Raw genomic sequence first — 26,112 nt, 5'->3', positions numbered from 1 at the left:
AAAAAACTCACAACTATACATCAACTGCATGTACCAGTCCAGGCGAAGGATTCAAAGCGAAAGGGAGTAAACGGGACTTAAAAATAAATAAATAAATAAATAAAGAGGCAAAGGGCCAAATGGGAGTAAAAGGGGCCTTCAGGAAAAGGAAAGCAGCACTGAAAGGCCCGGTCCCAAGAAAGGGGAGGCTCTAAAGGACACACTGCACTGCAGAGAAGGCGTCTCTCTCTTCTCAGTTCAGCCTTGCAAAAGAGTCTGGGTGGGAACCATCAACCATGGATCTTTGGTATTGTTCAAATTGTTCCTTGAGCAATGCCACCCTGGAAAACCATACTTCACAAGCCAACCAAACTTCAGTCATAAAACGGAACGAGGACATTGCCAAGGTAGAGGTGGCGGTGCTCTGCCTCATCTTTTTCCTCGCCTTGACGGGAAACTTATGTGTACTGCTGGCTATCTACACAACCCGCCACAAACATTCCCGCATGTACTTCTTTATGAAGCATCTGAGCATTGCTGACCTAGTTGTGGCCATCTTCCAGGTCTTGCCTCAACTCATTTGGGACATCACCTTCAGGTTCAAAGGGCCAGATTATCTCTGTAGGTTGATCAAATACCTGCAAGTGGTGGGGATGTTTGCTTCCACCTACATGCTCTTGTTGATGTCGCTGGATCGGTGTTTGGCCATCTGTCAACCCTTGAGGTCTTTACATCAGAGGTCCGACCGGTTGTCTGTGCTCCTCACTTGGCTTGTGTGCCTCCTCTTCAGCATCCCGCAGCTCCAGATATTTTCTATGAAGAATGTGTCCCATGGAGGGATGGATTGCTGGGCGACATTCATTCAGCCTTGGGGTCCTAAAGCCTATGTCACCTGGATGACCTTGACTGTGTACATCATCCCAGTGATTGTGCTAAGTGTCTGCTACGGCTTGATCAGCTTCAAAATTTGGCAAAATGTGAAGCTAAAAACTGTCCATGAAACAAGCGTGAGCCTAACCTCTAGTAATTCTCATGGAGGCACCCTCTCCAGGGTGAGCAGCATCAAACTCATTTCCAAAGCCAAGATACGGACAGTCAAAATGACCTTTATTATTGTCTTAGCCTTCATTATGTGCTGGACTCCTTATTTTATTGTGCAGATGTGGCTTGCATGGGATGAAAATGCTCCGAAAGAAGGTATAGTTCTCCTTTTTTTATATATACCTGCCTCTGTAGCTCTGTGCAGTAATTTCCCTCACTGTAATTTCTTTAAACTATATAACTGAACTATTATCAGTAGAGCTGATCTGTAATGTGGCATTCAACAAAGCATTATTCAAATGAAAAAAAGATTCATTGGTTCATTGGCTAGGACAATAGAACTGGTAAAATCTAAAAAGTGATTTCAGATCTTAGATATTATTTATGTGACATTGGATAAATTGCCAAATATCTCTGCCCATAATTGTCCTGTGATAACATAGAGAACTTGGATGCTTTTATTAGGAAGCTGGAAATCCGGAGGCAGATTAATCAGAATAATTGGCATAGAAAAGCCAGGTATTTTTTTGCATACTTAGCCACATCAACTATTTTTTTTTGTTAATCTTAGTGGGAGCACATGAAAGATAATGTTTAGATCAACTGCTGTCAGAAAATGGGAAATTACTTTTACAAGTAGGATGGAAGTGCTATAATCTTTTTTATTGAAGGAGCTCGATGCTGTCATTTTGACTTTACTCCATAAATCAGCTGATTTCTAAACGCTAGCTCAGAAATGAAGGAAGAAGAGGAATTTTGTGAATGAGTTGTGCAGGCTATCATTGACTGGGGAGTTGGGAGCTTGACATGGAGGGGCATTAATCAAATGCACTATTTATGTTAAGTGGCTAATATTGAGAAGGGCTAAAGGCTAAATCACACTAATGCAACCATATATAAAAAGTTTAATAATTTAAACATGCTTCCCGTTTGCCTAAAATTAAATGTATAATAATCTCTTAGCAAAAGGATTTTTGAAATATGACGTTACTTTCGTATTTGCTTGGCCCCCTTTTTTCTGTAACTTTGAAAAAGTTGGATTGTCATCATTGGGTACTTTGAGGTATCCCAATATTCTCTGTTCTTTTATTTGTCCCAGGACGGGAAATTTTTCCTCTGAAAAATAACAAACTAATGGAGGCAATTATTAAGGGCTTTGGCTGCCATCACTCCAGTATCAACAATGTGTGGTTCAAAATAAGAGCTATGTGGCAAAGGATCCTTTCTAGCATACTTTCTAATATTTAAATGGCTTAAAATCACCCTTACATATATCACCTTTCCACCACCAGTATCCAGTCTACAGAGAAGATGCCAAAGTCTTATCAGGTGACTCACAAAATGAGCGCATACTACTTTGGCATTAAGCATCACTCCAAAATGTGTAACCGAAGTGTGCGAAGGATTTGGCAGAACCCATTGTGGCCAATGTGAATGCGTATTTTGCTGAACAAACGGTAGAATGTGAAAAATCCAATGCTAGCTACAGCAAAACAGTCTTATGTGGCACCAATAGAAGAGAATAGTTGTAGCTCAGGGTTGAACTGTGAAGTCCTGGGTGCTCTCTGAGCTTGAAGGTTTTCTTGCAGACCTTTCATTGCCAAACAAGGTAACATCATCAGTGCTGGTAAAAGGTCCCAGTGCAAGAAAACTATTAAGCTCAGAGAGAACCAAGGACCCCACAGGTCTTATATGGTTAAGACTTTAAATGCAAGTTCCACTTGTGCCCGTTCAGCAAATAAATATTTGCAAGACAAATGTTTAGCCATAGTAACTGGAAAAAACCTCAAAATGAAATGGAACTGAGACTTGGCAAAGGGAATAGAATAGAATAGAATAGAATAGAATAGAATAGAATAGAATAGAATAGAATAGAATAGAATAGAATAGAATAGAATATTGGAGCTGTAAGGGACCTTGGAGGTCTTCTAGTCCAACCCCCTGCTCAGGCAGGAAACCCTATACTATTTCAGACAAATTGTTGTCCAATCTCTTCTTAAATTTGGTTAGTTAAACCTTAGACAAAAGTTGGATGACTCTGGATGATTGATAGCTGGTTACCTTTGTGTTTAGAGAGGAGCCATTAAGTTCCTTCCAGCTCCACTATTGTTTAAACTTTACCAACATCAAAGTTGCATTCATACTCTGAGTGCCCAGCTACTACAATTGAAATGGGTGCTGTTCACTTCTCTCTCTCCAACTTCAAATATCTTGCTCCTCCTTTTCCCCGCAAAAGGATCATTTTGAGATAATGTATTTTTCAGTAGAGAAATAAAGGATGAGCTTGCTTAGCCATTTTCCTCTTCCTATTTTTTCCATTTCAATTATCCTTACCCAGCTGGGAGGAGAAAAGATCTTTATGAGCTGACAGACCTGGTCTTGCCGCACGATGTGGAGAACCCAGATTTGTTTTCCTGTTCTGACTTTAACCCTCTTTTGTCAGGGCCTTTCTCTGAGCGAGACTTCTGTTCATGGTCCAGTTGTACATAACTGCTCAGCGCGTGGATCCCATGAGGAAAACCATCATATTACTATCTCAACGAAAAGCCCAATAATAAGATATTATCTATCTCTCTTATTATTATATTCTCCAGAAATCCAAAATATATTCAGGACTGTAAATCATCCCATCCAGTTATAAAAGAATCCAGGAACTGGATCTATTGCTCTGTCCAAGCAACTGCAAACTAAGTTTGCTATGTAGAGCAACTGTGACAATAATATCTTTCCTTTAATCAGTTAGTGCTCTTCCTCTAGGCTGGTTTAAGCCCAGCCACTAGGATATTATCTTTGCAGTAAGTATGACAACCTTGTGGTAGCTTATTACTATAGTCAATTTGGACTAGTGGTTAAGACACCAGGTGAGAAACCAGGAGATCCAGTCCTGCCTTAGGCATGAAAGCCGACTGGGTGACCTTGGTGGCTAAAACAAGACACAATTTTAAATCAGAAAAAAAATTTAGGCTACAACTCTTGCATTGTGGGGAAGGGAATGGATAAAAGTGGTACATGATGTCAAAGCAACTTTTAATTACCCAGCTTCAGATGCAGCTAGAGCTCATTTAACGGGGAGTAAACTCATCTTAAGAATGTGAGATTATCTTTGGAGTAAGCATGCACTGTTCATTTCATGCCAGGGTTATTAATAAAAACAAATATCAACAATTCCCAGCCCAACTCCCTCAAAGGGTGGTTGTGGGGTAAATAGGAGGAGGAAAAAGCATTATGTATGTTTGCCGCCTTGAGATATTTATAAATATAATAAAGGCGGGATCAAAATAAATAAAAACGAACTGTAATCTGGTCAGCTCTTATTTCTGTGAGATCTTTTGTCCTTTGTCAGTCAGAAAAATATTTCCAGGATGAGTATATTTCTTTCACTTCAGTAATCTTTGACAGCTTGAAGATTTTTATTTCCACCAAAACTGCCAGACTGTGCAAAAATGTGTCTCCCTTTGTGCTTTAACAGACCAGGAAGACTTTTAAGAAAAAATATTGTGAAGTTTAAAAAGTTCTGCATGCCGTCTAGCCCTTCCATTTGACCCTAGTAATTTCACTCACAAGCAGTCAGACAAAATGAAATGTGTAGAAGACGGAGATAGCAAAAGCCAAGCAAAGGAAAAGGGGAGACACGGAAGTATGCAAAGTGTCTCACAGCAGAGATAACCACAAAATGAAAAGTGAAGAAAAATTCATTTGGGAATTGGCCTGATAAAGAGTATGAGGAGCTTCCCAACATTTCATTATACATTGCATGGACAATGTTCCTTGCTTTCAGGACAGAGAAGATTATCTTACTTCTGATATGGGGCTTTATTTGCCAAAGACCATAAAAAAGTTTCCAATAAGAATATTTCTTTGTAACACTTTGCTTGCCAAATATTCCAAGAGCTCAGAGAGCTAGAAGGATTAGACTTGTCTTTGAATTGGCAGTTGAGATGGGTAGAGACCCTTACTTTTGTCTTCCTTGAAGGAATTAGGAACTAACATCTATTTCAGAATAGTTGTAACCAGTTAAATGCAAAGGTATCATATAACTGATGATAGATCAAGTGAAGAGTTTGATCCTACTAAATGTTGCAAATGCCTCATTTTCACAATGATCTGGTGATCATGTTTGTCCACTGTAGGGTAAAATAAAGAATTGCCCTCTTAAAGAAGGGATGCTTATGCATAGTTAGATAAAGGTAAAAGGTAAAGGTTCCCCCGCACATGCGTACTAGTCATTTCCAACTCTAGGGGCCGGTGCTCATCTCCGTTTCAAAGCTGAAGAGCCAGCGCTTGTCCGAGGACGTCTCCGTGGTCATGTGGCCGGCATGACTAGACGCCAAAGGCGCATGGAACGCTGTTACCTTCCCACCGTAGTGGTCCCTATTTTTCTACTTGCATTTTTACATGCTTTCGAACTGCTAGGTTGGCAGAAGATAGTTAGATAAGGGTTAAGTAATTATTTCATGGACTGTCAAACCAAGGGGAGTAGGTTGTTTGTTTGTTTGTATCCAACCTCTATTATTTGTATAAATAATTCAAGGTGGCAAACATATTCAACACTCCATCCTCGTCCTATTTTCCCCACAACAATAAGCCTGAAGTGGTTGGGCTGAGAAAGAGTGACTGGCCCAAAAGTCACCCTGCTGGCCTTCATGGCTAGGGTGGGACTTGAACTTATGGACTTCTGCTTTCTAGCCTGCTTTAACCATTAGACCAGGGGTTGTCAAACTGCTGGCCCACGGGCCGGATGCATCACAACAAAACCGCGCCCACCCCATTGCTGGCAATGGGGAAAAAGCTCCAATACGTCGCGCAACTTCACATGACGTCGTGAGTTTGACACCCCTGCACTAGACCAAACTTAATTCCTATTAAACTTTTCTGTTGACTTTTAGCTACTGCTCTAAAAGATAGTGAGCAAAATGATGATTTATGATGGGCCTTCAAGTCTAATAATGTTGAAAGTGATTGTTGCTGCATTAAGGGAGAAAAAAATATATCTCAAAAGCATTTCAGAATATGAAAATGTGTTTGTTAGAATGAATGCAAAGTTATATTTGTATGACCTAGATAGTTATTAATTTAGCATTTCTAATGTAACTTTTCTCTGGATGAATCTTATTTCTAATTATAATATTTCATTGTTTGCTACATTTCTGTGCTCTGTTTCTTCTACCCGAATCACATTTGCTTTATATTTATATTTTTAAAGAGAAATCAGTATTTTTGTACTAAAATAACCCTTGCATGAAATGAACAGCGTGTGCTTACTCAAAAGATAGCCCCACATTCTTAAGATGGGCTTACTCCCTGTTAAATGAACACCAGTTGGATCTGAAGTTGGCTAGTTAAAAGCTGCTTGACCTCATGCACAGCATTTATCTATTCTCTCCTCCATAAGGCAAAAGTTGTAGTCTGGACTTTTTTCTGATTTAAATTTGTGCTTTGTTTTGATGGTACACTACAGTGAAACATTACCTGCTGGGATTGACTATCCGTGCAGTCTTAGCCACTGAGTACACCGGCTGCAGAGTAAGATGCACAGCAGTGAGATACTATCTTAGGATTCTGCTAAAACTTTTGTTAGTAGGCTTGTGAAAGCATGCAATCAGCTGGAAAGGTAGAAGTAAAGCGTCCAAGCTAACAATTAACAGAGGCATGGCTGGGCCAGGTGTTCAGAATGCAAAAACACAGCATGATGAAAAGTTTTCTAATGAGCAAAATGTTTATTTTTCTCCCTAGGTAGAGTAGCAGAGTCATTGAGGTCAGATTTATTGTGTCAATGAGCGAGCATCAAAAAAACATCTCCACTATAGTCTTCAAGTTTAAGTTCTAACATTTTTACGCTAATGGGATTTTATTTATTTTATTTTATTTTATTGAATTTATATACCGCCCTTTCCCGTAGGACTCAGGGCAGTTTACAGGGCATAAAAAACGTCAATACAAAAATTAACAATTAAAAAGATTAAACTAAATCCCTGAAAAAATATAAAACATATAAAAGCCCAGTTAAAACCCCAATTAAAACTCAGCCTGGGCCGGAAAGCTTTTTTAGGGATGGCAGTCCTCACTAAGGTAATTGGGATTGCAATTTCCATTGCTAAGTGATTTGGTTATAAAGCAGAATATCACATGGCTTCATTATTAAGTGACAGCAATCCTAGCACTCCCCATTGCCTTTGTTAATCGAATCCTATCTGTCATTAGCACAAGATCCATCCAGAATTAAGCCTCTCCCAGCCCTGAACTTTGGTAAAGTAGGGGACTCTCTCCTCTTCAACAGCCCCCACCCACATATCTCTGCCCCATCTGTGCCCTTTTGGCTGCCCTGCCCTTTGCTACCACTGCCAGCCCAGCCACCCAGTGCTCATCCTACCATCCTACTAGTTATGCACTGACTCACTTACCAGTCCCAATGACCCCAGTGGACTCTGCCATCTTCCTCCTGCTGCTGCTGAAGCATGCCCAGCTTGGCTCTGTGCAGGAAGTTGCTGGCTATATCTTCTTCCTGAGGCCTGGGAGTGATGGCAATGGGCTAAGGCTGCTGAAGACCTCAGGCCTTTGGTTGAGCCCAGTGCAGCTGCTGCCACCAAGGAGTGCCACTCTGTCCTGTCAGGTGGCTGAAAAGGCAGAGATGGGGGAGAGATAGGTGGTTGGCAAGAGCTGAAGCACACTTGCAATTGTAAATACGAGTGGGCTGCCAAGTGTCCAAATTTTGATCATGTAGGGGCTCTGCAGAGGGAGCAGCATAAGTACTACTTCATTCAGCACTTAAAACAGTCACTGAATGAATGGTCATGACTGGAGGACTATGCATATCTATAATTGTATCCCAATTTCAGGGGTCTTCAAATTTGGCCCTTTTATGACTTGTGGACTTCAACTCCCAGAATTCCTCAGCCAGTGTGCCTGGCTGAGGAATTCCGGGAGTTGAAGTCCACAAGTCATAAAAGGGCCAAATTTGAAGACCCCTGCTGTATATGTATCTGATTATTAGCCAACAATGTAGGCTTGATACAGAAGATCACAGAAGAGGAAACATTTGTCAAACACTGTCCTGCTCCCTTCTTCCAGGGAACATTTCTGTTCAGACTTAACTCCCCCTCCCTTTTGCAAGTGGAAAAGAGCCTTCCATTCACAAAAGAACATTCTAGATGCAATTTCATTGACATGTTTTTACAAATGGGTGGCTTAAAATGAATAATTGTTTATTGAATAAACCATACAGTCAGACAAAACCGAACAAACCATATTGTGTCTTAGTAGCATGGGGAACCTGCCTATGGCTAAGTTGGGATAGTTTTAAGATGCTTCTTAATAGCAGAACCACCAGTTCTATCATATCAATGTCTTTTTTCCACCAATGGAAAAAAACCTTCCTATTATTTTTTTCTTAATAATTAACATAAAATAGCACTTTAGAAAGTCAAACACATTATCACAGCACACACATCATCCCAGATCTCATTTTATGACATTTTATGACATTTTATGAAAATGATGTGGGTGACTTCAGGTTTGTCATGGCTTTTAGTTGCTACTATATAGCTATTCTGTTTTTATTATTAGAGAATATGAAGATAGCGTAATTACTTTTATTATTGTAGCTAAAAATTTTAAAGTAGAACTCTAAGTAATTGATCACTGATGATACGATGGAGAAATACACATGGGAATTGTTGTAATGATGAGTAATGTCATCTTATGATTTCTTGATTAATAGTTGTCCAGTCAGCTTCATAATAAAGTTTGTGAACACCATTTCAAATTGTGTCTAAAGGGTGTTTGGCACCAGACCCCCATGAAATCCAGTGACTTGATATAACCAATGGCTCTCTTAAGATGGGCTGTTGCCTTAGATGAACGACTTACACATTTTCATTGTTCAAAAGATGACTATTAGTAGTTAAATTCTACTTTGGTGCCTACCTCTATAGCATTTAACAAGAGCTGAGTAATTTAAAGAACACAGAGTAGGTTGATCTTCTTATTTTCCTTATAGGATCTGTTGCCTTAGATAGCTACCTTGCTCTGCCTAATAATAGGGCCAGCATTGTCTACTTTTTAGCTTTGTACATTCACCCAAATAAAGCACAATAAAGGTTTAGCATCACTGGAAGATATCTATTAAGTAAGTCTTCTTATCTTCAAATCCCTTTTTTGTCATTCACAATGGTTAATTCAGTTTTTTATCATAAGCTTAAACTGTTATGTTTTACAAACCTGGAAATACATTTCTACTAGAGCTGTGGTGGTGAACCTATGGCATGTGTGCCACAGGTGGCACGCAGAGCCCTCTCTGTGGGCATGCATGCCGTCGCCCCAGTCTTAGGCCTTCAGCTGGGTTTTATAAAACCTTTTCACTTTAGGCCTCCGCCGCCGTGTGGAAAAAAAGAGGTTCAATCAATCAATCAACTTCTTGCAGGAAAAAAAAAGATCTCACAAAGTTGGAATTGATTGAACTTTTTAGTCCCACCCAGTGTGCTGTTACCACCGCAGCAACGCCCACCCAATTGGCCACACCCACCCAATGGGTCATGGCCACCCAGCACCCGATGAAACATAAGTGGGTATTGGGTTGCAGTTTGGGCACTCGGTCTCTAAAAGGTTCGCCATCACTGTACTAGAGTAACAAGAACAGTACTGTATAAGTATATATTCATTTAAAAAAATCCAGGTAGGAACTGAAATTAAGTAGAGATTGTCTTTTTGAACTCCCTACTCCCTGGAGCAAATATAAATTAATATTTTTTTTCCTGTAGAATTTCTTTAACCCCTTCAGCTGTAGACTTATTAGTCATTTTCCATATAAATTTTATTAATAAATAGCTAAATTTTGGGGGGGTGTCTTAAAAAAAACCCAGCCCATTGAGTGTGCCTAATCCCAGTTCACTTTGATTCCTGAAGAATTATATAGAATAGAATAACAGAGTTGGAAGGGACCTTGGAGGTCTTCTAGTCTAACCTCCTTCTCAGGCAGAAAACCCATATCAGGGTGATACCCAGCAAAACAATAAAGTCCATAGCTATAGATTTTTCTTCTGTCTGTCTACACTTGAGCTCTGTTGGATGAGTTTCATGCAAGGGTTGAACACATAAACATTTTGAGCAGTCTCTCCAGTTGGGACTTTCCAAATGTATTGAGACCATTCCCATATTTATTGCCAGCTGTTCTTTTTTATGAATTCTGTAACCTAGGGTCTGGAGAGGAACAGATCTTGAAAAGCTGACTTCAAATAATTACTTTGTGCTCACTTCCAGAGGAGATTCTGGGTTAATTTGCTGCAGCCTAAACACTGAAGAGCGCAATTTATGTGATGTAATTATGCTAAACCACTTCTATGCAAAGCTCAGTGGAATGGCTGAGAAATAGACTTGTCCTCTTACTTTTCACAAGTTCAAAATACTGAAAACAGACCTAAAAAGTTCCAATTAGCATTCAGAAGTGGAATCTAGATATGTTACCCAAGAGCCTAAATAGATTGTTTGAACATTAGAATTTCAATGGGTGATCATGAATCAATGCTAATACTAAACAGTAATCAGTTACATTACTTTTTTTCCCTCCCTTTTTTAAACTAATAATGCCATGTTTCACAGCAAGGAGTAGATTTCAAAGGAATTTCTTACTCTGTGTTTAGCTTATGCAAAGGTCACTTAATGATTCAGTCTCAAGAAAAGCTAATGAGAAAAAATGAAATATTTTATAGTAAGCGTGTTTAGGAGAAGTATTCCCATGATGAAGGAGACATTTTTGAGGTTTCTTTTTTCATTGGTTCATGCTGGAAATAAATTAGTCTGTATCCCTAGCATGATTATAATTTCTTATTGAAATCCTGATTATGTAAAGACTTGCTTGCAACCATCATTTTCTTGTTGTTAAAAAGGCAAACTATTTAGGAACGATAAGTATGACTTGCTACTTTCGCTATACAATCTTTGTAAATAAACAGAGGTAGCCGGATATGAATCTGTCTCAGCCCAATAACACCGTATTTATCAGGATATTGTGCTATTTTTCTAAGTTACATAACTCATTTATGTTGAACAAGTTAATTATTATTGCCAGTTCTAGGAAAAGCCACAAGTTGTGTGTATCTATTTCTAGGGGGTTATAGGACAATGAACATTAGATTCCCTTCCTCTTATCAATCATAGTCAGGCCTTTTTTTTCATAAAATGCTCAGAACGGAGTTCCAGCACAATTTTGGATGGAACCTTGTAGGGTAGGCAAGGTGGGTTGTATGACATGTGTGAGTCCTGGCACCTTTTTCTTTTACAAAAAAGCACTGATCATAGTAATATTATTAGTTGCTTCTCACTGTATCTATTGACTGAATTTCAGAACACAATCATGCACAGATTTGTTTAGCCTGCTGAACAGGGATTGGACTGCCTGAGAGAAATGGTTCTCAATCCTGGCAACATTAAGACAGAATAAGGAAGGGACCTTGGAGATCTTCTAGTCCAACTCCCTGTTTAGGCAGGAGATCCTATACCATTCTGAACAAATGGCTGCCCAATCTCTTCTTGAAAACCACCATTGATGGAGCACCCACAGCTTCTGAAGGCAAGCTGTTCCACTGGTTAATCGTTCTGTCAGGAAATTTCTCCTTAGTTCCTTATAATAAAGGCATATAACCTTTATTCTATTTTTTTTAAAAAAAACATGAGAAGACAGAGCATGAATGTTGAAGTTGTTTATCAATACTTGGTGTCTGGACAAATATACAAATAGCCAATTTAATGGGATAGGCATTTTGCTAGTTACACAGCAATAATTAAAGCACTGTTTGCAGTGAGCCATTTTTTTTACACATAGAGGAAGTTCTAAATTAGTTTAGCATACTCCTTTGGCTGATATTTTTAAGTAGAAGAGGACTGTGAGGTGTGACTATATAAAGATAATCAGATGTTAGAAAAAGCTGGGCAATGTTGAGGAACAGGTGCTGCAACTCAACTTTCTAACCTTTTGAAGAACCATGAAAAACCATTTGGTTATACCAGAAGAGCTATCTTTGATACTTGGCCTTTGAGAGAAAGATTTAAGAGTAAAAATAAAAGTACTCAACCCCCACCCCAAATGGGCCATTCTATTGCCAATTTCAGTGGCATATTCTTAAGGTGCTGGGACCTGAAAATGATATTTGGAGGGAATAGAATAGAATAGAATAGAATAGAATAGAATAGAATGGAATAGAATGGAATGGAATGGAATGGAATGGAATGGAATGGAATGGAATGGAACGGAATAGAATAGAATACCTTGTTTGGCCAAGTCTGATTAGAAACTCAAGAAATTTGTCTCTGGTGCATAAACTGTCATTGTACATATAAAACAACAAAGTAGTAATAATCATAACAATGTACCTTATCTATCATAATACCAATAGATAATGATTATTTCTGACAGGCCAGCTCATCAGATAAAGTCCCCAGTGTACCAGTTTGCATATCTAGTCTGTCTGGATGAGATGCATTGGCTAGATTTGTTTCCAATTGACTCTGAAGCTAAGTTAAGAAAGGCTGACATACTCAACCTAACAGATTATCTGAAGCAGGAACTGGATAGAAGGAGGGTGTCTATCTTGTGCAGGTTTTTTTGTAAGCCATTTAAAAGATAGAAACACTTTGTACTAAGACAAGTTTTGAAGATTAAGCTTTTTGAATATTGATGGACTGGAAAATAAGACTTCATGAAAACACTATTCATTGCTGAATTGGCAAAAGTGGCTGATGAATTTAAAGAGCAGTTAATGTGTGGAAAAATATTTTTTCTCTTCAGTTTTTTCATCTGCGGTACAGATAACAATGATTCCAAGAAGTCTTTTTTCCTAAACATGAAATAGTGGCAAGCATTTATCCTGTAATTGTTTTTTGACGATGTTTCACATTTATTCCCAAACTCCTGATACTATAAAAACCTTTGCAGGACAATGTAGTCATTCTGATTCCCTACATATTTTTATGTACTAATATGGAAGGTATTTGTAATAGCCTGGGGTAAATTTATTAAGACCCAGGTTTTAGTTTTAGGCTCTACAACAAACTTTCCCAGGGGTGCTGGGATAACAACTCCTAGGATCTCATAGTAAGGGATGCTGGTGATTCCCATCCTTAAAGTATAGATTTATATCTAACTGACCCAATTCAGGATAAGTCAGATTTAATTGGAAGTTGTTTATATATTATAAATGTTAAAGTAAAAAAAGTAATTTTGATGAGTAGAGCATCTGGAAATCCATGCCAGAAAGTGACAGGCACATTTGCTAATTTACTCTGAGCATCAGCAACACTGTATATATAAAATTGACAAATTTGGAAGATGTAGTAAAAATGGAGAGAAGAGTAACATAGTAGTCAATCTTTGAACAGATCCTTTTTTTAATTCTTTAAATTATCTGAAGTCTCCATAGTAATTTTCTTCACTTTGTACTGCCATGAACCCAAGATACTTGGTGCTTGAGCCAAAAGGTTTTCATAGCAGCCTCATTTGTGGGGAAAAAAACATTATTACTTTCAATAGTAAAATTTTCCTACTTAAAGTTGTTAAATTTTGCTACCACTGTCTAGCAGAAGTACCAATCTGTATGTCAGTTGTGGCATGCATTCATCCAGCAAAAACCCTGATGAAATGTCTAACCTTATATGTCTATTTCAACAAAGTATTGTAAGACACATGGTATTGTGGCATCACCCAAGCAGGCATAGTTAGAATGTCTCACTGATTGTCAGGCTCAGTGCTTTTTTTGTAAAAGAAAAAGGTGCCGGAACTCACACATGTCATACAACCCCCCTTGCCTACCCTACAAGGTTCCATCCAAAAAAGGTGCTGGAACTCCGTTCTGAGCGTTCTATGAGAAAAAAAGCCCTGGTCAGGCTATTTCTCTTTTTTGACAATCCTGTTGATCCTAAAACTTTACAGTAATATTTAACTCTTTCTAATACATTTTTCTCTTGCAGATTGGACATTCATAATCACCACACTCCTTGCAAGTCTGAACAGCTGTTGTAACCCCTGGATCTACATGCTTTTCACAGGTCATCTTTTCCACGATCTTTTGCACAGGTTCCTTTGTTGTTCTTCAAGGTACTTAAAAGCTCGGCAAGGATGTGACCTGAGCGTCAGCAAAAAAAGCAATTCATCCACTTTTGTTCTGAGTCTCAAAAGCTCCAGTCAAAGGAGTTTTACCCAGCCATCCACAGCATGATCTAGAAAGATTCAGCTGTCTACAGACTATACTAAAATGTTTGGCTAGAAATGGCTTTGGTGTCTATTTAAGAAAATGGGGCAAAGTAATATGGGTGCATGTTAAGTCTGGGCATAAATATACTGTATGTGTAAAAATGCGTATATGTGTATGTGTAGGGTATTTGTTAATTGATATGTAAGGCAATGGAAAGCTGACTATAGTATGATTCAGGATAAATAATTTGGACCCTTCAAGAACTTTGAAGTTCTACTCCTGTCTGGTCCAGGCAGACAAATTAGTAATATTTGAAGAACAATATATTTTCTATATTTGAGCCAAGTAATAGTTCCCATGAAAAACATTGACTACAATGCTGATGGGTTCCACAGACTAATGAAACCTACAAACTGAGCAACAGATTGCAAATAACAGGAATAAGAAGAAAATATTGTCTCCTATTGTAAAGGCAGTAGAGCATGTCAAATGAATATGGTGGAGTCTTCTAAGCCAAACAACACAGAAAAACATTGTGACTTCTTGGACTGACATTCAATCCACAACAAGCAATTCAATTCTTTAAACACTCAGTCATTACCTGAACTTGCAGTTATGTAATGACCAGCCATGGAGAAAAATTAGGGGAGCCCAGAATGATACCAGGAACTACATTTGAGGTGGAAGCAATAATTCCTGAAACTGAAGTTGACTTTAACAGATTTTCCATGTTTTTTCCTTGTGGCATCATTCGTTTTTTCACCAACATTCCATTGTGAAATTTCAGCCCTTCAAGACTGTCAGCATAACTTTGTGTATCGCTCATTAACTGTTGACAAATCTAACATAGCAAACTTTATAGAGAATGCAGATAGTGCTTTGTAGAAGAATACCAGCTAACCCATCATTACCAGGTGCCTCTTGCAAAATATAACCAGAAGGGGAATGTTGGAAGACAGTTTTAAAGCATACTTTTGACTAGATAGCAATGACACCCATCACTGCCTTTGTCAATAGCTGATAGATTCTACATCATGACCCAAAATTCTCTCCACTTGCAGAAAACAGAGGGTTGTTTTTTTAATGTGATAATATTCCTGCAAGAGACCAGTGACCAGTACTTTCTGATATTAAACATATTGAATGTCAGTCATTAAATGTTGCAGCAGAAAGTATCAAATGTTTGGCCTGGACAAAAAGAAAAGTAAGAGTAGATAGCAAAGAAAACTGTCAGATTTGAACAACTATCACAGAGAAGATGGAGCAGATTTATATTCTGTGCTTCAAAAAGTCAGAACTACTAAGAATGGGTGGGAATGCCTTTTTTGGCTAAGCATCAAGAAAAACTTCCTAATGTTATGACAGGGGAATAAATTATCTCTGGAGATGTTGAACATTGAATTACCTCAATTATCTCTGAAAATATTTAAGCAGAGAGGCTCTATGCATCTCCTTTCACCAGTGATGTATATAGATGAACTCTGGAGTTCCTTGAAGCTCCGATATATTACAATTTTAAAAATTAATGAAGTGAGGTATTACTCAATTTTTAATGCAGTCATTAAATATTTGGACAATATTTAGACACTATCTGAGCATCGATCAAAATCTGCAAATTGAAATTGAATGTTATTCTAGACGTTTTCCATTTGCCAGCTGATATAGCTCTGCCCTTGATTCTACTGCATATATATTGGCTAAATACTTTCAGGGAATGAACCTGGAGCTGTTTTAGCTTCATTCCACAGATTTCATCTTTTTATTATAAATGAGATCAAAAAGAATAGTACAAAAATATGTTGAAAGCTCTACAGTAAGTGTACAATAAAGATAGTCCTTGTTTAACAATATTAGATGGAATTGCCATCTCCAAGCAATATGGTCTGCAAAGTCATGTGACCATGCCACCTAGCAATCACAGTTCTGACAGTCCTGGTGGCAATTATTAAGTGATGACCATGCAGATCATTAAGCAAGGACCTCATGTAATTATGACTTCCAACTTCCTGCCAGCTTCCATTGACTTTGTTTGTGGGAAGCCAGCAGGGGAATATTGGAAATTATGATCACATGACTGTGGCTTGCTCTACCATTGTAATTGCAAGCCAGGCACCAAATGTTCAGATCACAGTTATGTGACTGTGAGGATGCTGTGATGTCTGGAACTGATGGCATAGCATGGAATGCTACAAGATAAAGCTCACAGGTTCCTAGCATGTCTAAGCTCTTCCTTAAATTCATGAATTGGACCAGTTAAGTGATAGATCTGTTGTCTTTTCAGAAGATGTATCAGTGAGAACTTTGCATTTTTTAAGGATTATTCAGAAGAACCTACATATTTAACACAAGTAACTCCATTTACTATCACTAACAGTAGTAAATAATATTCTCAGACTATATATATATAAAATTTACACAAATATGAGCTGTCACTGTTGTGACTACTGCCTGTCTATGGCCTTCGGTTAGGCTGAAACAGGAAATAAAGATTTGTCCCGTGTTTGGGGCCTAGCAAGATAATCTGAATAGTTAACAAACATTTAACATATATACATATATATATATACACATACATACATACATACATACATACATACATATATGTTTTAAACATTTGTTAAGCATTTAGAATACCTTGCTAGGCCCCAAACACGGGACAAATCTTATTTCCTGTTTTTGTTAGCAATCCAAAAAATTTACACACACACACACACACACACACACACACACACACACACACACAATATACATAATTAAGGAAACCCTTGGAAAACATTATGCCATTCAGAATTTTATCATTTGATTTTAATGAGGAAAAAAGTTGGCCAATTGAAAGCTGTGGGAGGAACCCTGAGAAACAGGAGCAGAAAGAAGCTAGCAGAATGGCATTTTCCATCAGAAGCTCCATGTGGCATCCTAAGCTATTCTCCAAAGCACCTGAAATCAGGACAAGAAGCAATGGATGGAAACTAGTCAAGGAGAGAAGCAACCTAGAACTAAGGAGAAACTTCCTGACAGTTAGAACAATTAATCAGTGGAACAACCTGCCTCCAGAAGTGGTGAATGCTCCAACACTGGAAGTTTTTAAGAAGAGACTGGACAGCCATTTGTCTGAAATGGTATAGGGTTTCCTGCCTTAGCAGGGGGTTGGACTAGATGACCTCCAAGGTCCCTTCCAACTTATTATTATTATTATTATTATTAAGTAAGGTTTTGAAATAGGAATGGGGAGACCTGGTTCAAATCCACACTCCAATACAAATGCACGCAAATGGGTGATTGGGGTCAGTTATTTCTCGGCCTTATCTTTGTTTCCAACATCTGTTTTACTGGCCTGGAGGGGATGATGCATGTGAGTGGATCTCTGTTGGGAAGGGAAGTTGTCCTACTTCAGACATTAGGAGAGGGCCATAGCATTTCATGCTATTCAAGAATCCCACTCTTCAGGGAAGCTAGTATATCATAAAGGAGAAGTCACTAAGAAGAGGAGATGGTGATCTTACCTTTTGCAAACTTCCTTTTGCTCAAAGTTCTCAGGAGCCAACCTCTTGTCTAAAAAAATAAAATTGCTATGTTCACTGACTTTACCATAAGATAACTTTGATTTAATAGCAAGAGCACTTAGACTTATATACTACTTCACAGCGCTTTACAACCCTCTCCAAGCAGTAACAATGTTAGCCTATTGCCCCAACAACCTGGGTCCTCATTTCACCGACTTCAGAAGTATGGAAGGCTGAGTCAACCTTGAACCGCTCAGAATCGAACTTCTGGAGTGAGCAGTGAGTTAGCACCACCACGGCTCTTCTAATACTACTAGGTGACTATATGTTCCTTGCTGTTTAATTCAAACAATATTTTTTCTGGAAAAAAATGAAAAAGTACATTTGAGTAAGTAGTTATCTTTTTTTTTAAAGAGAAAAAAAATCACAAATAAAAGATACAAATAGGACCCAAGGAAAAAAGAATGCTAAATTGTATTATACAAGAAAAGTAAATATAAATATCAACTCTAAATAAATGTAAAAGTATTGTACCTCCGAGGATGCTCTGTGCTGTGACTTTCTACAGAAATACTCGTTTTGCATTTATGGAGTCCTTTCTTGTGTCATTTGATCAAAGATATTTCCAACACTCTGACTGCAAGGGATAAATCTGGCCACAATAAAGAAGGGAGGTGTTGGAAAGAGGGAGAATGGGAAGGAGACCAATGAAGAAGTCTGGCAGAAGAAAATTTTTTTTTTACTACATGTAAGTTTAAAATTTTCTGGAGAATGTTTTATTAACACAAAAATAGTAGATGTATTTACTGTCCTGATAATGTAGGTGCAAATTACAACACAACCTGAATAGTTTTGTTCAGGTGACATTTATTTATAAATAGATCTATAAACAACTATTTTAGTTGATTTTTTATCCAAAGCACTCTCAAAATAGAGACTTGATGTCCACCTATTTGATTATTCAAATAAGAATAATTTCTATCACTATTGAATGCAGAAAATAAGATTATGGAGCCTGTACACATTATCTATAATACTAAAGACTACTCAATGCCTTTCCAATAGGAAGAAGAATCACAACAGCTGGTACACAACATGGGGAAGAAAAAAATATATATTGACTGGTCCCCTCAGAAGATAAGTATAGTCAGAATCTAAGCCTGCCCTAGAGGGTAAACTGAGTTCCCACATTTTTACAAACCATGATTCAATATAATACTTTAACTATGATGGCTATTTCAATGGTTTAGAAATGTGTTCACACATCTGACTTTGTCAAAACCAAAATTGTATTTATTTATTTATTAAAGTTATATGCTGCTCATCTCACCTAAAGGCAACTCTAGGCAGCTTACAATCAATAAAAACAAGGAAAATAATTAAAACATTAAAATAATAAATATTAACACTGAAACTGACTTAAAAATTAAACAAGATACTGTAGCAAAGAGGGAGCAAGATGCACATAGGGAGGAAGTGGGTTCTTAGTCCATTAACCACTTCCAGAATGATACACACACAAACATCCATTGGGGCCGCAGGCCAATTGGCAGAGCCAGGTCTACAGGGCCTTTTGGGAGGCCAAAATGGAGAGTGGATCTCACTTGTGGGGTGTGTGCGCATGATATTACAGAGGGTGGGAGCCACAGCATCACTTGCCTGGTTGCTGCCAGCTGGATTTCCTCCAACGGTTTCACATTCCCTTTCTGTCACTGAGGCAGGCCAATCTCATTAGGGTGAGACAGTTCCTTAGATAAGCTGGGTCCACAACATGAAGAACTTTAAAGATAAAAACCAACTCCTTGAATTGGATCTGGAAACAAACGGGCAAGCAGTGTGGCTTGCAGATCAGCAGTGTAACATGGGCCATCCTCGCAGCCCCTAAGAACAAATGTCTGGCTGCCTTTGGTGCCAGCTGTAGCTTCCAAATATTCTTTAAGGATAGACCCTTGTGTTGCAATAGTCTAGGCAAGAGATGATCAGGGCTTGAGTGTCAGAGCTCAGGGGCTCCAGGAACTATTGATTGATTAATTGATTATGTTCTAACAAGTAATTTTTGACTCCAAGTGACCACATATAGTAGATGGGTTCTCTCCATGAACTACATTAACTAAATTACTATATAGTTAATATATACCATTTTAAAACATATGGTATATGTTTTCCTCAGTCTGCTCATGTACTAACCCACATGTCCTATAGCTTGGGAGCTATGATGCCTCATAGGACTTTCCATGTTATGGGGAAGGAAGGTGATGCATGATCAGCATGGTCCTTTCTTGTATTGGCTAGCCTGGGTGGGAGCCTGCTAATAGCAGTTTGTTTCATCTGTGCTGCTAGGAGTACATGGTTCCGATCAATGAGACCAAATAAATCAGAATTCTGAGGCAGGAAAATTCCTCAAAGAACATGTTTATTGGATACAAAATATCAGCATGGTCAAAACTGAAACTGGATCTAAACTTTCCCTCCAAGAATCAAAGTAATACAATGTAATGATTCCCACCCCTCTACTAATGCTATCCAATAGAATGGTTTGGCGGGCTTTCTGACTAAACAATCCTCCTTCTCTCCCTCGGTATGGGAATGACCTTGGTTCCCACAAGATTTACTCATGTTTAGACTACCAGAAATACCCTTTTCCCCTCCCCTTCTTGTGGCAACCTAGAATGACAAAAACGGCTGCAGCAAGGTTCGTTGTAGAGTTGACATCATGCATTGCTGTTAACTTCTGTAGCCAGCAGATGTAGATCATATCCTAGGCCAGGTACTACCCAGCTCTTCTTGTTCTTGATCCGCTGTTGGATGTCTGCTACTGGGATGGTGATGGCTTCCTGTTTTAGGATATGGCTGTGATCTGGTCTCCGGTCCTGCAACCACTTTACATTGTCTTATGTGTCTTTTCTTTCTCCCAATATATAAAGAACCAGGAATTGATTATTTAACTATATTATAGCTTAAAGATAAGTGTAAATCTAGCTATTGAGATATGTGCCTTTGTTTACAGTCTGTATCTGCAGCACAGGCTTAAGAGTGCGAATGAGTCACATAATCAGGAATGCAGTGACTTGGATTTAATTTTCATTTATTTAGCTTGAAGCCTCTTAACATTTTTATTGGCTGACTCCACGCTGTAACAGGTTGGAAGGAAGGTTCCAGCAACCTGTGCATCCACAAACATCCCAAGCATACTTAATTTTCTGCCTATTTGAAAACGCTCCCAAGTGTCTTATGTGCTCATTTTCAGGATTTGTTTTGATTAACATAGAGATAGTTTAGGCATTTAATTAGTTTGATGCTAGGCTATATATTTCATTTTGCCAGTTGATGGAAGCAGAATGATCATGCAGTAATTAGCACTCAGTATGCCACCATCATAGATTATTCAGTGCATTCTTGCGTTCTTTATATATATATATATATATATATATATATTTCCTTAGATACGATTTGCTTCAGCAAATCCCTCTTAGGAAAGCTGAAGTGCTGAAGAGGATGCAATCTGCATCACGCTCATTGGAGAAGGAAGCTTCTGATGTTATGTTGAAAAATTTGGGGTTCAGCATCATTGGTAGCAATGCAAAGAACTCCACTGTTGCATGCCAATGTAGGCTAATAAATGATATGGATTATCACATATATTCTTTAAAAGGAATCAAGGAATCATACAGCTGGAATTGACTGTAGAGAACATCTAGTCCACTCAAGTTAGAAGTCACTAGGTCCTCTCCTCTTTTTGTCAGCTTTTCTCTCAGAGATTTTACTATTCTTAAACACAATGTTGTATTATACTTTGGTTATGTTTCCATCCTTCCATTTCCTATACATATCCCCTTTTCTCTTTGAGCATTTTAAAGAGCTGCTTATGTATCTGTCCTGGTCTTTTTTTATCCTCCCCCCACCCTTTTCCTTCTCGTGGGGACTGTATGCAATTTCACCTTCAGTATCACATTTCCATTCTTTCTGGATACTTTTCTCCTTCAACATTTTAAGCCATTGGATCTGACCTTTAGAGTTCATCAGTCCACACTTATACTCTTTTTACTTTTACACAGTAAAAGTAAAAGATTCCAATGTTCTGATTTCTTGCCTGTGTGTGTGTTTGTGTGTTTGTGTGTGTGTGTGTGTGTGTGTGTATGAGACTGCTCTTTAGAAGGCCAGATCCTGAAGCTAAAACTCAAGTACTTTGGCCACCTAATGAGAAGGAAGGACTCCCTGGAGAAGAGCCTAATGCTGGGAAAGATTGAGGGCAATAGAAGAAGGGGATGACAGAGAATGAGGTGGCTGGATGGAGTCACTGAAGCAGTAGGCGTGACCTTAAATGGATTCCAGAAGATGGTAGAGGACAGGAAGGCCTGGAGGAACGTTGTCCATGGGATCACGATGGGTCGGACATAACTGAAGCTAACAACAATATATATATGTGTGTGTGTGTATGTATGTATACACACACACACACACACACACACACACATATTCTTTTCAAATAATGCAAAAATGCCCCTTTGGATGCCATACAATAAATAAATAAATACCTCTTTGGTCTATTCCTTTTGTATGAAATATAGCTCTCTAGTGCTGATGCCAATCAGGAATATCGTCCCACGAAATTTCAGAGATGCCTATGACATCAAGGTTATTTCCCTGAAACCCCCTTGTTTGTTTTCCATATTTTGCCCTTGTGCAGAAACATCAGAGATTTTGCCTATCACTTGCTGGCATCTATGTTGTAATATACTGCAAAACCCTGAATTTCTATCTTAGCATCCAATTTCTCCTTTTCTGTCCTGCTTTCTTGATCAATCCGGTCTGTTTGAATATTTGGTTCTGGGCTTTTGACCCTCCTCCTCTTTTTCCCCCTGCTTTAATACACTGCTGATAAGATTGGTGAGATATCTGTCAAACATTTCCTTTCCAGCTTTTGTAAAATGTATCCAGAAATCATCCATGAAAGTAGTATAGGCCACATCATTGTCCAAAATGTTCTCAGCTGACAGTCTTGATGAAAAAAATACCGTACTTCCCATTTTCTTCACTCTCCTTCACCAAGGGTTTACAGTCTCTAAAGATTTTGTTAGTCTTTTCTGGCCGTGTCGTTTGTCCCCATGGGGATCAAGAGGAAAGGATAATTGGATTCATATGTTAATGCAGAAAATTCTTAAAGTGAACATAAAGATTAAACCAGAAACTTTCCTTCTGGGTCTAATGGAAAGAGAACTGGAAAAAAATGGAACTCTGATTTTATATATGGTGACGGCAGCAAGATTGCTCTAAGCACAAAAGTGGAAGGATGCCTCGGTTCCTACCGTGGACGAAGGGTTACAAAAGCTGATGGAATTAACAGAGATGGTCAAACTGACTGTGCTGATAAAAGTAAAGAACATAAGTACTTTTGTTTCTACTTGGAAACTGCTTCTGGACTTTGTGCTTCAGGTGGGAAAAAAATGATATGATTTTGGGTTTTACCAATTAGACTGATGGGCTAGCGCCTACTACTATAGAAATGTAAAAAGTTGAGATTTGATTTCAATGTCTGATTTTACTGCAACACAGAGAGTCGGAAGTCAACATCTTTTGTTTCTTCCCCTCCCTTTCTTCACACCTTTTTTGTTTTCCTTTTCTCTACTCTTGTTCCCTATTTGCTTTTGCATTTTCACATTTTATGTTATAAAAGAATGAAACTAATAAAAAAAGAGGAAAGGATAATTGTAACTGGATTTGAACAGTCCTGGTAAATTCTCCATCATACCCTATACACAGGGAGTCCTCAATTAACAATGGTAATTGGGACTGGAATTTCTGTTGCTAAGCAATATAGTTGTAAACCATAATGTCAGGGGACTGCATCGGTTCATGTCAGCAATCCTGGCAATCCCCCTTCCCTTTGCTATAAGCAAGGTTGTCAAGGAGATCTCCGGCAGCTTATAAGCAGGTGCCAGGCGGATAAGGTGCAGCCTGAACACAGCATGGCTGGGTATGGATGCTGCCAGGCAGGGAGAGTGGGCAAGTGGTCTGCAAACACAGTGAAAGGATAGTGAGGGGTAGATACTGCCAGGCAGTGGAGGTTTTGTGGGTGACCCATGAGGTGTAGCCTACTGGTGAGCAGGATTGGCTGCTCCCGGGCAGGGAAGGAAGTGCAAGTGGCCTGTTAGGTGCAGCACAAGAACAGCCAGAAATGGTTGCTGTTGAGCAGGGCAAGGTATGTGGGTGGCCCACAAATGAATGTGGTCAAGCTGAGGATGGCTGCTGCCAGGCGGGGAGGATGTACGGTAAGCGACTTACTGGGGTGACTTGTGGCTTTCCTTGTTGGCTTTCCCATTAACTTTGCTTTGGGGAAGCCAGCAGGAAGATCACAAATCATGTGATTTTGCAGTCATGGGGCACTGAGATTGCCATAAATTTGAGGTCATTGAAAAGCACCCGGATTGCAATTATGTGACCCTGATGGTGCTGAGACAGCTAGAACTTAGAGAACTGATCCCAAGTACTAAGCATTCAGTGCTGTCATAACTTTGAACAGTTGCTGAACTGTTTAACTGGTTGTTAAACAAGGACTATATGTTCAAGTACCTGAAAGGAAAATAATAATAATAATAATAATAATAATAATAATAATAATAATAATAATAATAATAATAATAATAATAATAATAATAATCCTATATGGGCCACAGTGTTGCCTGGAAAGAAACAGGGAGAGTATAACCCTATTGATTCTCCTGGACTATAGTTGGCTTTTTCTACCATTAAACACTGTTTCCTCCTGGAGCAATTCTCCAAATTAGGTGACATGGTCTTAGACTAATTTCACTAATTGCCACCATTACAGGAAGATTATGATTGTAATTCCTCCATGATCGCTATGGTGCTTCAGCATTTAGTATCCATAAGACTTTGCTTTATCCCTGAAATTGCCTAGTAAGGTCATTTTGAGATGTAAACGTATTCCAGTAAGCATTAAACAAGAAGAAGGGGGAAGGAATTTTAAAACTATTCTAGTAGACTCCTTTTTCCAAAGTTTCTCAGTAAAAGTATGACAAGCTGCTACCACCAATCGGAACCTTTTGACACCATCTGTCCAGCTGGACATTTCTTATCCCTTCTATCCAGGAGTTCTTTTGAGCAGATCCAAAAATGCTTTCAAAGCCTAAAAATGCAGAACTGAACTTTTGTGTCATAAGAACATAAACAGTACCCTGTTGGATGAGACCCTTGACCCACCTAGTCCAGCAGTCTGTTCTTACGTTGACCAATAGAAAAGAGACCCACCAGCCTCCTAGTAGTGGACTTTTACACTGCTGTGAAAGTTAATATCCATTGATCTCCATGACATCTATGAATGGGTCCAACCCTTTGTTAATCTTGAAGTGCAAATAGCAACAGTGCAATCTTGGAATGGAGAGGTGTGGAGAAGGTTTTAACGAGAAACCCTTATAAAACCATCTTTGGATATAATGAAGAGTTTATTGAGGAAAGAGAAATATAGGGTAAAGAAAGGAAGGCAACAATCATAGGCACAGAATTCTATATACAATTAGTACAATTAACCTTGCTAAACGACTTACATATTACATCTTTGAATGAGATTTTGGCTTTCCATTATCTACATACAGGACAGTTAGAAAAGGTACCAATAAAGGAAAATATTGTAGCTCAGGGTTGAAATCAAATGAGGCGTATCCAAACTAGGCAACATCATTAGTGCTTGTTAGTCAATATTAAATGCTGAATGACTGAGTAGGATGAACTTTGTATTTTGTATTATCCTTGCTCTAGGAATTATTAAATTTGCAGACCTGAAGGGCATACTCTCTGATTTCCATCTATACAGAGGGATATTTGTCATAAGAGTGAGACAACCAACTACATACCTTTTGCATGATGTTCCCCTGCAAGCTTTCCTTCTAAAAAAATTATAAAGCTACTATCCCCCAACTGAGCAATGAGCATTTCCTGGCTTATATATCACAAACTTTCTTATTCTTAGATACTTATTATGTAGTAAAAAAGTAAAAGAATAAAAATTGCCAAAATTGCTTGCCATTGCATATGTTAAAAAAAACACAGTACATTATCAAATAATGTTCTGAGAGCAATTGAAATTGTAATATATGGAAATATAGTACACTTCAACTTTGCCTAGTAAAAGTAACAAGCTTTTTCATTTGCATACACATCCTCCTAACATTTGCCATTATGTTTCTATGTTGAATGGGCAAAAATCCAAAGAAAGCACTCTTAAAAATGTCCCATTTTGAAGGGGACAAGGATATTTGATTTGTTAGTCCTGGTGCATTTTTTCTCAGATATTTCTTCTGGTAAGGTTTTGTATTACTCTACCTTACTGTGTTATGCTGTATCCAGATTCATGATGGAGTTGGATGGCTTGTGATGAAAAAAAATAGCTT

At 38.5% G+C, this 26,112-nt stretch overlaps 1 protein-coding gene across 1 annotated transcript; it reads left to right on the top strand.

The window, feature by feature from the left end:
- Positions 1–275: 275 nt before the first annotated feature.
- On the top strand, positions 276–14,225 carry OXTR (oxytocin receptor; the record flags this gene model as incomplete). Its single annotated transcript, XM_083356924.1, has 2 exons — positions 276–1,176; positions 13,978–14,225. The coding sequence occupies 2 exons, from the start codon at positions 276–278 to the stop codon at positions 14,223–14,225; spliced, it is 1,149 nt and encodes a 382-aa protein (XP_083213050.1).
- Positions 14,226–26,112: the final 11,887 nt, after the last annotated feature.

This window comes from Vipera ursinii, assembly GCF_947247035.1.
Source record: "Vipera ursinii genome assembly, chromosome: 2".
Taxonomy (NCBI): Eukaryota; Metazoa; Chordata; class Lepidosauria; order Squamata; family Viperidae; genus Vipera; species Vipera ursinii.
This window is presented reverse-complemented; position numbering and strand designations above follow the sequence as displayed.